This window comes from Chamaea fasciata, unplaced genomic scaffold (assembly GCF_029207755.1).
Source record: "Chamaea fasciata isolate MVZ Bird 193981 ecotype frontalis unplaced genomic scaffold, bChaFas1.0.hap1 SCAF_25, whole genome shotgun sequence".
NCBI classification, from domain to species: domain Eukaryota; kingdom Metazoa; phylum Chordata; class Aves; order Passeriformes; family Sylviidae; genus Chamaea; species Chamaea fasciata.
In genome coordinates this window covers 1,753,896-1,768,137 of record NW_027094110.1, presented here as the reverse complement: position 1 = coordinate 1,768,137, position 14,242 = coordinate 1,753,896, and the positions used below count along the sequence as shown (strand labels likewise).

At 48.4% G+C, this 14,242-nt stretch overlaps 1 protein-coding gene across 1 annotated transcript; it reads right to left on the bottom strand.

Annotated features, from left to right (window-relative positions):
* Nucleotides 1-1,976: 1,976 nt before the first annotated feature.
* On the bottom strand, nucleotides 1,977-13,083 carry RAB29 (RAB29, member RAS oncogene family). The gene is made up of 5 exons (XM_066203821.1): nucleotides 12,959-13,083; nucleotides 11,680-11,751; nucleotides 8,812-8,993; nucleotides 5,699-5,820; nucleotides 1,977-5,202 (listed from the first exon to the last, which is right to left on the bottom strand). The coding sequence occupies exons 1-5, from the start codon at nucleotides 13,080-13,082 to the stop codon at nucleotides 5,085-5,087; spliced, it is 618 nt and encodes a 205-aa protein (XP_066059918.1). The 5' UTR covers nucleotide 13,083; the 3' UTR covers nucleotides 1,977-5,084.
* Nucleotides 13,084-14,242: the final 1,159 nt, after the last annotated feature.

Sequence of the window (14,242 nt, the reverse complement as noted above, 5' to 3'; positions counted from 1 at the left end):
GGTCTTCGGAGGTTCATCCCTCCATTTCTGTAAAAATAACATTTAAATCCTTTTTGTACACATTGGGTTGACTAAAGAGACAAGTTTGGCAATACAAATAGAGTGAGATTTATAGGAGTAATTCCAATTTTAGGCTAATTCGGGTTCATCAGAATTCCTTTTGGAATTCTGGCCATTCTTGGTGCCCATCAATCCTCAGGAAAATCCGGCTGGTTTTGGCATAAAAAGCCCCAAAATAAACGGAATTAACTGAATGAAGGAGCCCCGAGGAGGAAGGTGCAGAAACCACATCCAGGAATTCTTGGCTGGAAATATGGGATTAAACCCCCCCGGGGCTGGCTCAGGATACACCGAGTTTTGATGTCTTTGTAGCCCAATAAAAATGCAAAAGTTGAGGATATTTGAGGGGAATTAATTCGGTTTTGCTTTGGGGTTTGGGGTGTTTTTTTGGGTTGGTTTGTTTGGGGGGTTTTCTTGGGTTTTTTTTTTTTTTGGTGGATATTTGGGATTTTTTTGGCCTTTTTTTTTTTCTTTTAGTGTTTTGGGGTTTTTTTCTTCTTCTTTTCTTTTTTTTCTCTCTATTGTTTGTTTGTTTTTCTCGTGTTTTATCCCCTCCCTGTCGTGTCTATCGCGACTTAGGCAGCCAAGGTTAGGGCAGTGCCCGCCCTGGGGCAATTCCAGCCCCTCTGTCCTTTTGTCATGGAATTCCGGGAATCCACACCGGGGTGGGATCATCAAAACACCGAATTCCAGGGGATTTTCCTCATTATTCCCTCCTCTTCCTCCCCCTCCCCCCCAAATATTTAAAAAAATTAATTTAAATTATTAAATTTCATCGAATGACGAAATCAAGGTGGATTTTGTCAGTAAATTTATAGTGAATTTCCACTAAAAAAAATTATTTTTAAATAAATTTAAACTATTAATCTAATGACCGAATCAAGGTGGATTTTCCTCAGTAAATTTATAATAAATCTCCCCAATTTCCTATCCTCACCACTTGCCACTGCGGGGTTTTTTATCAGCCCCCGGGGGCAGCGAATTGATGTTTATCATGAATTTTATCATTTCACCGGCAGACCGTTCTGGTTTCACCAGCACCACTTCCCCTGTGCTGATCGGGGGAATTATAATTTATGCAAAGCCCGCTGAAGATACTTGGGTTTTTTTACACTTTAAATTCCCTATAAACCCCAAAATCACTCGTTTTGGGTTAGAAAAGGAGCTGCTTTAACCACGGGAAAAAAAATAAAACTATTCCACGGTCATTAAAAATGGCAGCATCTCACTTTTGCTTTGCATTTTTGGTCTTTGGAGGTTCATCCCTCCATTTCTGTAAAAATAACATTTACATCCTATTTTTGGACATTGGGTTCACTAAGGAGACAAGTTTGGCAATACAAATACGGTGAGATTTATAGGAATAATTATAATTTTAGGGTAATTTGGGTCCGTTTGGAATTCTGGCCATTTTCCTGCCCTTGGCGCCCATCAATCCTCAGGAAAATCCGGCTGGTTTTGGCATAAAAAGCCCCAAAATAAACGGAATTAACTGAATTTAGGAGCCCCGAGGAGGAAGGTGCAGAAACCACATCCAGGAATTCTTGGCTGGAAATATGGGATTAAACCCCCCCGGGGCTGGCTCAGGATACACCGAGTTTTGATGTCTTTGTAGCCCAATAAAAATGCAAAAATTGAGGATATTTGAGGGGAATTAATTCGGTTCTGCTTTGGGGTTTGGGGTTTTTTTGGGTTGGTTTGTTTGGGGGGTTTGGTTGGGGTTTTTTTGGGTGTGTACGAGTTTTGCATGTCTTTGTAGCCCAATAAAAACATAATAATTGAGGATATTTCGGGGGGAATTGTTTTGCTGGCGGTTCACACCGCACGTTTTGTACATTTTTTTGTTGTTTTTATGGCTAATTTCAACCTGTGAACTCGTTTCTTGGGGCTGTTGAGACAGCAAAACAACCACCACCAGCCGAGCAAAGTCAAATTTTAATTTTAAACCATTGCAACGCCGCACCACAGACTGACTGATGTGGATTAAAATCCAATTTTTTCCTCTTTACACAACCACAACGCTGAATTTCACAATGGTCAGGACCCTGCCTCGAAAACACTTCTGTTTAACAGCAAGCAATTAAAAAAAATAAAAAAGAAACCAAATTAAATTTTGATGTTGTTGACTTACTGAGGCTGCAGAGAAGTTCTCCAGCTGTGTGGCAGCCCCCAGTTCACAAAACACTTGAAAATTCACAAAATACACCTTGAAATTCGGGTGGTTTCGAGTCCCAGGGCCGCAAACTGAAATTCCAGGAAGGAGAAAACGAGAAGGAAACGGGAACAGTTGGGCCCAGAGTGGAAAAAAAAAAAAAAAAATTCTATATTCAGGAATTTATTCCTTATTAAATAAAGGCCACGAGGTGAAGCAGCATAAAAACAATTTCTGACCCCTATCTGAAATATTCGGGTTTTTTCACCCACCCACGTCAACAAAAGTTAAATTAAGACGTTTCTTGGCTTTCCCTTTGCAGTTTTTTCTTCTAAACACCAGAGTTATTTCGGCTGGCACGAGCTGGGCACTGCCCCTGTTCCTGCCAAGCTGCCCCTGCATGGGGATATTTGAATTTATTTTAATTAAGGGACAGTTTTGGGGGGGGTTTATTTGGCTTTTTTTTTACATCTCTGCAAACACTCCCAGCTGCCCAGGGAAATCGTTTTCCTGTCTGGTTTTTTTTTTTTACAACCAGCCCAAGCAACGACTCTTCCTTTTGTGCAGCTGCTGGGGGGTGGGGGGTTTATTTGGCTTTTTTTTTTTTTGTTAGCCAACAGTAAACGTGGGAAAAAAACCCCCAAAAACCTCCCCAGGGCACACCTGGGGCAGGAAATAAATTGGGCAGCACAGAAATGCTGGGAAATAGATTTAAATTTTAAAAAACAAATTGAGTTTTTGGTGGATTCTTAGAGGCACTTCTGGAGGAAGTAGATTAAAAGAGGCACTGGGAGGTCACAAAGTGATGATGGGACAAAGTTTTCCTGCAGAATTCCTTAAAGTCCTTCCCACCTAAACCATTCCAGGATTCTAGAACGGGATTGAGAAAAAAATTGGGAATTTTCAGCTGCTCTGAGCAGTGAGTGGAGCCTGGGCAGGATTTCCCACCCCGAAGGAGAGCTCTTGACTGAAACACTGGAAGGTGCAAGCACAAAAATCAATAAATAACCCCTGAATTTTAAGGGATTTGGTTTTTTAAAAAAATAGGCACTTGTCTCACGTTCTACAAGGAACTACAAATATTTATAGGATTAAATATTTATAGGATTAAATATTTATAGGATTAAAAGCCATTTTTTCTTCCTTTTTTATGTTTAAGACAATGAAGCAAAATTCAAGGCACTTCCATTCTGCTGCTGACCAGTTCTCCCTGTTCCTACCACCAAAAGTGCAGAAAATGGTGTTTTTAAGCACCTCTAACCCCAAATTTGGCTATATTTGCATGGCAGAACCCCAGCCCAGGAATTTCAGCTTCTCATTTAAACAGTGGGGCACAAGCAATTCCAAATTTCTCAACCCTCCCTGTTTGCTTTGAAATTCTTTTCAGCTCCAGAGAATGAAAACTCAGATTTTTTTTTTTTTTTAGTGAAGGTGGTGAGTGCCTGTTTTACCAACAGGACAGGCAGGAGGAATAATTTGCCAGAGCAAAGTCCTAATTCAGCAATTTCTAGTCCTGTTTTCCAGTTAAACCACTCAAAGAGTTTAAAAAACCCTCCAATTTTTAAGGCCTTTTGCTGAAATCCAAACCCAAAGCAAGAGTGTACCATCAGAGGATCATGGAACAGCAAAATCCAGAATTAAACACACAGAACTCCAGCCCTGAAGTGCAAGTTGCCTATAAATTCTCCTCGATTTGTACCATTTTTTTGGATAAAACTGCTCTCCACCATGAATTCTCCTCCATTTGTACAATTTTTCTGGCCAGAAGTGCTCTCCACCCTAAATTCTCTTCGATTTGTACCAATTTTTTTGGCCAGAACTGCTCTGCACCACGAACATCTGGGACGTGTGGGGGCGAAAGTGGCACCAAAGGGAAACGGGGAGTGGTTCCTTCCTTTCCTTTCATCCCACAAAGTCTTTTCCTCCTCCTCCTCCCCAGCCCCACTAAAACAGCAGGGGGGGTTTATTTTAGGGAGCTGTTTCCTACCCCAAACCTCCTCCTGGCTGCAGGGGAATTGGTGGGAAGGCAATTCAGCAGCAGTTGCCAAAAGCTGTTTGGGGTCAGGGGGTGGAGGTTGTCCCAAAAAGTGCCAAGGGCCCTTGTGGGGGCCACACAAAAGGGGTTTTACAGCCCCCTCCTCACCCCCTGCCCCCATAAAAGGGGCAGCAGAGCAGGGGGAAGGCACAGGGGGTGAGGAGGGAGGGCAGGAGCAATTCCTGGCTGAATTTTGGGGTCTCTGCTCAGCAGGGAGAGCCCAGGGGAGCGAGGGTTTGTGCTGTTCCCAAATTCACCCCCAGAATTTCACAGTGCTGATCCAACTCCTCGTCCTCAGGAGGGTTTGGGGGCAGTGATGGGAGGACACTCCAGGTCCTTCCAGGGCACAGATCCATCATCCCAGAGCAGGGAGGGAGGAGCTGGCTGCAATCCCACAGAACTGGGAATAATCCACGGGCACCACCTGGGCTTGGGGTGTGTCCCCAAAGGTCACTGGGGAAGGGGGGAAAAAGGTGCAGAAAATGAAAAAAAACCCTCTGAGAGCCCTGCCTGGGACAGGCCAGCACTGCCAGAGGAGGAAGTGCTCAAGATTTAAAAAAAAAATAATAATTCAGTGTGATCCAAGCCACTGCCTGGACATGGATTGTGCTCCGTGAGAGCAGCACTGGGGAAAAGAGGAATGTTCCCCCTCCTCTTCCTCCCACTCCTCACCCCACGTCACTCCTCAGGGCTCTGCTGAGGAAAGAGTCACCGAACAGGAGGCAAGTTCCAAATCACAGGGGGAAAAACAACCCCACACCAGTGACAGCTCAGGGAAAGGTGGTGGTGATGATGATGATGATGATGATGATGAGAAGCCCATCAGGGCCAGTGGCTTCAGCAGCAGGCCCAGCCTGGAGGGGAGGTCTCCTTGATGTTGATGTAATCCCCAGTGCCAGCAGAGGAGGAGTTTCCATCTCCTGAGGATGAGGACATCATCTTCTCAATCAGAACCCTGGGGGGGGGAAAGAAAAAAAACCCAAAACATTCCTCAGTTTGCTTTGTGGGGTCTTTTGTTTTTTTCTTTTTAACCAGCAGCGTTGGACAGTGCAGAAAAGAAGTAAAGAAATAAAAAAAGAAAAGGAGTAAAAAAGAAAAGAAAAGGAGCAAAAAAGAAAAGGAGTAGAAAAGAAAAGGAGTAAAAAAGAAAAAGAAGTAGAAAAGGAGTAAAAAAGAAAAGAAGTAAAAAAAAGAAGTAAAAAAAAAAAGAAAAGAAGTAAAAAAATAAAAATCAAAGCTCAGAAGGACAGAAACTGCAGGAAATGAGTAAAAAATCAGGTCCAGGAATGTCACTGGCAGCTGTCACTTGGGCAGGGACAACTTTGTCCATCCCAGGGCGCTCCGAGCCCGGTCCAGCCTGGCCTCGGACAATTCCAGGGGATCCAGGGGCAGCCACAGCCCCTCTGGGCAGGGAATGAACTCCTGGCCACAGCCCCAGGTGCTGCTCCTACCTCATGGACTCGTTGATGTTCTTGTTCTCCTTCACGGACGTCTCCACCCATCCCAAAAATCCGTTTTCTTTGCTGAACCGATCGACTTCTTCCCTGCTCACTGCCCACGGGGAGAGGTCGCACTGCAGGGCACGAGGGAGGAATTTCAGAGGCACAGAAGCCCAAAATGCTTTTGGGTACAGGGACCTTAGAATGATCCAGTTCCCTCCCTGCCATGGGCAGGGACATTTCCACTGTCCCAAGCTGCTCCAGCCCGGCCTGGGACACTTCCAAGGATGGGACAGCCATGGTGTTTTTTGGATAATCTGGGGTTTTTTGGATAATTTGTGCCCCCAACCCTCCCAGGGAGGAATTTGTCCCGAATTTTGAAGCTGGGAGGGCCGTTCAGTGCCTGCGTGAGGCAGCTCAGCCCTCGGATCTCGGGGCAAGCTTCTCCCAGGGGTGTTGCAAGCAGCAATTTCTTTATCTGACATCTCAGTTACTGACACACCTCAGTCAAACACGCCGGGAATGGGAATGGAGCTTCCAAATCCCCAATCTGCCCGGGCTCTGAGCAGCCAGAGGTGGCACAGGGGTGGTGGCACTGTGGTGGCACTGATGCCACCGGGATGGTGGCACTGATGCCATCAGGATGGGCACAGAGACAGAGCCAGAGCTCGAGGGTGCAGCCACCCAGGTTTCCCTGATCCTGGCAAAGCTGCTGGCCCCAAACAGAATCCCGGGATCCCTGAGGCTGGAAAATCCCTCCAGGAGCCTGAGCTGTGCCTGATCCCCGCCCTGAGCACTCAGTGACGCCTCCAGGGGTGGTGACGCCTCCAAACCTCCCTGGGCAGCCCCTTCTGAGCCTCTCCACGAGGAAATTCCTGCTGAAATTCCAACCTGAGGCCATCCCCTCTCCTCCTGTCCCTGTTCCCTGGGATGAGATCCCAAATTCCCCCCTCCTGTCAGGGACTTCAGAGAGCAAGCAAGGGAAATAATTATTGGAGTGCAATTAGTGGAGAACTGGGTGAGAGAAGCCCCTCTCCTGCCCACCCACCCCACTTGGCAGTTTTAGGCTCTCCCAAAGCTGGCAAGTCTCAAACTGAATTTTGGAAAGGGCTCCCGAGCCAGCGCTGGCACGGGGAGAGGACGAAGGAGGTTTGGAAATGGAGGGAAAATACATCATTAAAAGGCAGAGAGAGAAACTTGGCCCCGGCTCCACGGGGAAAGCTGAGATTTCTGCCTCTGGGACACGAGCCGTGCCTCAGGGGGACACTCTGGGTGACAGGGACACCAGGGGAGGAAACGGCCCCAAGCTGCACCAGAGGGGGTTTGTGTTGGGTTTTAGGAGAAGGTTCCTCAAGAAAAGGGTTGTAAAGCAACCCGTGGGGAATTATCCTTGGGAAGAATCCTTGGGAGAGGCAGAAAATTCCTCTGGAGGGGTCTGGAAAGGTTTAAAGGGCTGTGGGATAACTCCAGGCGAGGGTGAGTGAAATACACCCAAACAAAAACACAGAAACGCACACAGATACAAAGAGAAATACAAACAGGGAAAAACACACAGAGAAACACACCAAAACCATACAAACCCACAAAGAAACACACAAAGACATACAAAAACCCATACAGAAACACAGAAACCCACAGAATACCACACGGAAACTCACACAATCCCACACAAAATCCCATACAGAAACACGCAAACACACACAATCCCACACAGAAACAGAAACACACAAAACCACAAAATCCCACTCAAACCCACACAAAACCCCACACAGAAACACACAAAACCCCACACAGAAACCCATATAGAAACACGCAAACACACGCAAACCCACACAGAAACACACAAAACCACAAAATCCCACTCAAACCCACACAAAACCCCACACAGAAACACACAAAACCCCACACAGAAACCCATATAGAAACACGCAAACACACGGAAACCCACAGAGAAACATACAAAACCACAAAATCCCACACAAACCCACACAGAAACCCATATAGAAACACACAAACCCACACAGAAACACACAATAATACAAAATCCCACACAAACCCACACAAAACCCCACACAGAAACACACACAAACCCCACACAGAAACCCACAAAAACACAAAATCCCACACAAACCCACACAAAACCCCACAGAGAAACCCACAAAACCCCACACAGAAACACACAAACCCACACAGAAACGCAGAAAACCCCACACAGAAACCCACAAACCCACAAAATCCCACACAACCCCACACAAAACCCCTCACACAGAAACAAACAAAACCCCAAAATCCCACACAGAAACACACACAAACCCTACAGAGAAACCCACAGAGAAACACACAAACCCACACAGAAACCCACACAAACACACAAAACCCCACACAGAAACACAAACACGCAAAACCCCACACAGAAACCCATACAGAAACACACAACCCCACACAAAACCCCACAGAGAAACCCACAAAACCCCACACAGAAACACACAAAACCACAAAATCCCACTCAAACCCACACAAAACCCCACACAGAAACCCACAAACCCACACACAAACACGCAAAACCCCACACAGAAACCCATAGAGAAACACGCAAACCCACACAGAAACCCACACAAACACACAGAACCACAAAATCCCACTCAAACCCCCACAAAACCCCACACAGAAACCCACAAAACCACAAAATCCCACTCAACCCCACGCAAAACCCCACAGAGAAACCCACACAAACCCACACCCAAACACACAACCCCACACAAAACCCCACAGAGAAACCCACAAAACCCCACACAGAAACCCATATAGAAACACGCAAACACACGGAAACCCACAGAGAAACCCACAAAACCCCACACAGAAACACACAATAATACAAAATCCCACTCAAACCCACACAAAACCCCACAGAGAAACCCACACAAACCCACACCCAAACACACAACCCCACACAAAACCCCACACAGAAACCCACACAAACACACAAAACCCCACACAGAAACACAAACCCGCAAAACCCCAGAGAGAAACCCAAAAAAACCCCACAAAATCCCACACAAAACCCCACAGAGAAACCCACGAACCCACTAAACCCGCCAGAACCCCCCCGGGGCGGCGGGGCGCACCTTGTTGGCCAGCAGCAGGCAGGGCACGGGGCTCCCGTCGGGCAGCACCACTTTACTGTCCAGGTCCTGCTTCCACCTCTGGCTGTTGCTGAAGGTGCCCACGTTGGTGACGTCGAACATGATCACGCAGGCCGAGGCCTCCCGGTAGTACAGCCGCGTCATGGACGTGAAGCGTTCCTGCCCTGAGGGGATAAGACCAGGGAAAAATCCAAAAAAATCAAAAATTTAAAAAAAAAAAAATCCAAAAAATCCAAAAAATCCCCCACCCCTGAGTTGATATTTTGGGGTTTGTTCACGCCAAGGCCTCCCTGTAGCACAGCTGGGTCATGGACGTGAAGCGTTCCTGCCCTGAGGGGATAAGACCAGGGAAAAATCCAAAAAAATCAAAAATTTAAAAAAAAAAAATCCAAAAAATCCAAAAAATCCAAAAAATCCCCCACCCCTGAGTTGATATTTTGGGGTTTGTTCATGCTGAGGCCTCCCGGTAGTACAGTCGGGTCATGGACGTGAAGCGTTCCTGCCCTGAGGGTTAAAACCAGGAAAAAAAATCAAAAAAATAAAAAATTTTTTAAAAAATCAAAAAAATCCAAAAAACCCCCCACCCTGAGTTGATATTTTGGGATTTCTTAATGCTGAGGCCTCCCTGTAGTACAGCCAGGTTCATGGACGTGAAGCGTTCCTGCCCTGAGGGTCAAAACCAGGAAAAAATAAAAAAAAAAATCAAAATTTAAAGCAAAAATCAAAAAAATCAAAATTAAAAAAAAAATCAAAAAATTAAAAAAAATCCCCCACTCCTAGGTTGATATTTTGGGGTTTGTTCACGCCGAGGCCTCCCTTGTAGCACAGCCGGGTCATGGACGTGAAGCGTTCCTGCCCTGAGGGGATAAGACCAGGAAAAAATCAAAAAAATCAAAATTTAAAAAAAAAAAATCCAAAAAATCCAAAAAATCCAAAAAACCCCCCACCCTGAGTTGATATTTTGGGGTTTGTTCACGCCAAGGCCTCCCTGTAGCACAGCTGGGTCATGGACGTGAAGCGTTCCTGCCCTGAGGGGATAAGACCAGGGAAAAATCCAAAAAATCAAAAATTTAAAAAAAAAAAATCCAAAAAATCCAAAAAATCCCCCACCCCCGAGTTGATATTTTGGGGTTTGTTCATGCTGAGGCCTCCCGGTAGTACAGCCGCGTCATGGACGTGAAGCGTTCCTGCCCTGAGGGGATAAGACCAGGGAAAAATCCAAAAAAATCAAAAATTTAAAAAAAAAAAATCCAAAAAATCCAAAAAATCCAAAAAATCCCCCACCCCTGAGTTGATATTTTGGGGTTTGTTCATGCTGAGGCCTCCCGGTAGTACAGTCGGGTCATGGACGTGAAGCGTTCCTGCCCTGAGGGTTAAAACCAGGAAAAAAAATCAAAAAAATAAAAAATTTTTTAAAAAATCAAAAAAATCCAAAAAACCCCCCACCCTGAGTTGATATTTTGGGATTTCTTAATGCTGAGGCCTCCCTGTAGTACAGCCAGGTTCATGGACGTGAAGCGTTCCTGCCCTGAGGGTCAAAACCAGGAAAAAATAAAAAAAAAAATCAAAATTTAAAGCAAAAATCAAAAAAATCAAAATTAAAAAAAAAATCAAAAAATTAAAAAAAATCCCCCACTCCTAGGTTGATATTTTGGGGTTTGTTCACGCCGAGGCCTCCCTTGTAGCACAGCCGGGTCATGGACGTGAAGCGTTCCTGCCCTGAGGGGATAAGACCAGGAAAAAATCAAAAAAATCAAAATTTAAAAAAAAAAAATCCAAAAAATCCAAAAAATCCAAAAAACCCCCCACCCTGAGTTGATATTTTGGGGTTTGTTCACGCCAAGGCCTCCCTGTAGCACAGCTGGGTCATGGACGTGAAGCGTTCCTGCCCTGAGGGGATAAGACCAGGGAAAAATCCAAAAAATCAAAAATTTAAAAAAAAAAAATCCAAAAAATCCAAAAAATCCCCCACCCCCGAGTTGATATTTTGGGGTTTGTTCATGCTGAGGCCTCCCGGTAGTACAGCCGCGTCATGGACGTGAAGCGTTCCTGCCCTGAGGGTTAAAACCAGGAAAAAATCAAAAAAAAAATCAAAATTTAAAGCAAAAATCAAAAAAATCAAAATTAAAAAAAAAAAAATCAAAAAATTAAAAAAAATCCCCCACCCCGAGTTGATATTTTGGGGTTTGTTCACGCCGAGGCCTCCCTGTAGCACAGCCGGGTCATGGACGTGAAGCATTCCTGCCCTGAGGGGTTAAAACCAGGAAAAAATCAAAAAAATCAAAGAAAATAATAATAAAAAAAAATCCTAAAAATCCCCCACCCCCGAGTTGATATTTTGGGGTTTGTTAATGGTGAGGCCTCCCGGTAGTACAGCCAGTTCATGGACGTGAAGCGTTCCTGCCCTGAGGGGTCAAAACCAGACAAAAAATCGTGGCAGAAATTTGGGTTTTAACCCAAGATTTGGAGCTGAGCAGCCTCACATCCAGCCAGTTCCACACTCCCTCCGCTCTGGCTCTGGAACAGAAAGGAAAGGCTCGGCAGGAATTGCTGTGCGCAGTCCTTGCAGGTGGATTTTTAAAATTAAATATTTAAATCACCACCGCAGGCTCCAGGCAGCGAAGCAGAGCAGTCCTGGCCCTGCAAGCCACAGGCTCCTGGGATTTAATTCTGGAGGGGAAGGAAAAGGAAGGAAAAGGAAGGAAAAGGAAGGAAAAGGAAGGGGAAGGAAGGGGAAAGGAAGAAAAAGGAAAGGGAGAAGGAAAGGGAGAAGGAAAGGGAGAAGGAAAGGGAGAAGGAAGGCAAAAAAAGGCCAAAACACTGAGAACTTCAATAAACTTTTCCAAATACCTGCAATGTCCCAGAGCTGCAGCCGAACCGTCTCCGACTCCGACCACTGAACCACCTTCAGCGCAAAATCCACTGGAGAATTCCCAAACAAAGCAGGGAGGAAACGTGATCAGGGCCATTCTGCACCACGGGGCTCGTCCCTGCGCAGCCTCTCCCCATCTCCCAGAGCCCCAACCCAGCCCCAAACCGCAGAAGCCTTTCCGAATCCTGGCTCAGGCTCAGCATCCGTGCACAATTCCAGGCTTGGAGCAGCCTGGGACAGGGAAATGTGTCCCTGCCCGTGGGGTGACAGGAGCTGTGAGCTCCTTCCGACCTGGATCACCCCAGGTTTGCCGCAAGCAGCCCAGTGAGTCAAAAGGGGAAGAAGAAGAAGAAGGAGAAGGAGAAGGAGCAGCCCCGTGTTGTTCTCACGTCCTGATGATGTGTCAGGGTTTCACTGCAGGGCAAACCCTGCCCTGCTCCACGGGCAGCCAGGCCCAGCCGGGCTGGAACTGACCAAAACCAGGAACTAAACACGAAAAAAAACCCCCAAAAAACCCAAAAAACCAGTCTGCAGCATTTCCTGCTGGGAGAGAGCACGGCACAGCCCGCAGCGCTGTGCCTCTCCAGGGTTTAATCCATCCCCTCTCGGCTCAGGAATAAGAAGATTTAAACATTTGTGCTCAGCCCCCACGGGTTTGGGTCCTTGGGGAGATCTCCTGGGTGAAAGCCCCGGCAGCTCCTGCTCCTCCCAGCTTATTCATTTCCACAAAAATCCCAAATCCTGCTCAGCCCCAGTGCCAGCCTCCTCCTCAGAGCCCTTCCCAAGCCCTGCTGACCCCGCAGCAGCGAGGCCAGGCTGATTAATTAATGCCAAATTAATCATCGCTGCTGATGGTTTTAGTGGGCTAAGCTGAGCCTGTAAACTCAGACTATCCAGTTTGTAACTCCTGGGGGGGTTTATTCCGAGGGGTGGGAGAAGGACGGGAGCCCCCAAAGGAGCCGGGCACAGCCACACAATCCCCCGCGGGCTCAGGGCAGAGAGCCTGCCACTTCATTCCCCTTAAACCACGGGTGATACGCGGCTGTTCCCACCCCAAAGCCCCAAAGCCCCAACCCGGAGCCCGGGGAGGACGAGGGGAGGAGAGGGGCGAGGTCCCCGGGCCGCGGTGCGGAGCGCTCCGGGCCGGGCAGGGGGCGGGATGCGCACCGGGATGGGAGCGGGGCCGGATCCCGGGAATACCCCGGGAACCCCCCAAAAAACCCCAGGGAATCCCCCAGGAGCCCGGGGAGGGCTCACCTCCCACGGTGGATTTGTAGTGCCGGTTGAAGCTGTCGTTGGCGTAGCGCTGCACCAGCGAGGTCTTGCCCACCGTGGCGTCCCCCACCACCAGCACCTTGAACATCCGATCGCGCTGCCCCATGCCGGCCCGGCCCCGCTCCGTCATGTGAGGCTCAGCTGGGGCGGCGGCCGAGCCTCCGGGGGCTGCCGGGATCTGTAGTTCGCTGCTTTCCTCCGGAGGCAGCGCCCGGCATCGCCGGATCCGGCTTCGCGTATCTCCTGTGTCAGCAGATCCTGCCCTGTGCACCCCCAGATCCTGCTCTGTGCACCCCCAGATCCTGCTCTGTGCACCCCCAGATCCTGCCCTACACATCCCCTGTGTCCCCAGATCCTGCTCTGTGCATCCCCAGATCCTGCCCTACACATCCCGTGTCCCCAGATCCTGCTCTGTGCATCCCCTGTCCTGCACACCCCTTTGCATCCCCGGATCCTGACCCCTGCACCCCCAAAATCCAGCCCTTCGCATCTCCCGTGTCAGCAGATCCCGCTCTGTGCACCCCCAGCCCCGTGCACCCCGGACCCAGTCCCATCCACCCCCAAGATCTGCCCTGCACATCCCCTGCACCCCCAGATCCTGTCCCATGCACCCCCAGATTCAGCCCGTGCACCCCCGGATCCAGCTCCATACACCCCCAAACTCTGCCCTGCACATCCCCTGTGTCCCCAGATCCTGCCCCATGCACCCCTTGTCCTGCACACCCCCTGAACCCCCCAATCCTGACCCCTGCACCCCGAGATTCAGCCCCATACACCCCCAAACTCTGCCCTGAACATCCCCTGTATCCCCAGACCCTGCCCTGTGCACCCCAGATCCAGCCCCCTGCCCCCCCAGCCCCACACATCCCCGGATCCAGCCCCACAACATGCACAAACACTCCCCTTCCCAACCCATTTTCATTTCTAAACGAGGCTCCCCTATTGCTGGCATTTCCCCAAGCTGTTTCTCTCTGCACCTCCTGCTCCTTCCCCCAAAGAGAAAATGCCAACACAACCCCCCAGGCCCAGGAGAGCAGGATATGCCCCCACGCCGTGCCCCAGCACCCCAACGTTCACCCCAGTGTGTGAAACCAGCAGGGTCTGGGGGGCTGCTCCCCAGTGCCAAGGCTTTGCTTTGGGATTCTGCACCAAGATCCTGCTCTGGGCGAGCTGGAGGCACAGCCCTGCAGGGAAACACCAATTCCCGCAGGGAATTCTCTGCAACCCAGAAGGTGCAGAACCCTTTTGTTCCATAAAATCAGCAGA

Bases quoted from the DNA above. Each gene is read 5' to 3' on its own strand.
- RAB29 (XM_066203821.1), bottom strand. From the start codon at position 13,082: ATGGGGCAGCGCGATCGGATGTTCAAGGTGCTGGTGGTGGGGGACGCC. The intron at 11,752-12,958 runs GTGAGCCCTCCC...GGAATTCTCCAG, and splicing joins CTACAAATCCACCGTGGGAG to TGGATTTTGCGCTGAAGGTG. The intron at 5,821-8,811 runs GTGCGCCCCGCC...CGTGCCCTGCAG, and splicing joins GCCTGCTGCTGGCCAACAAG to TGCGACCTCTCCCCGTGGGC.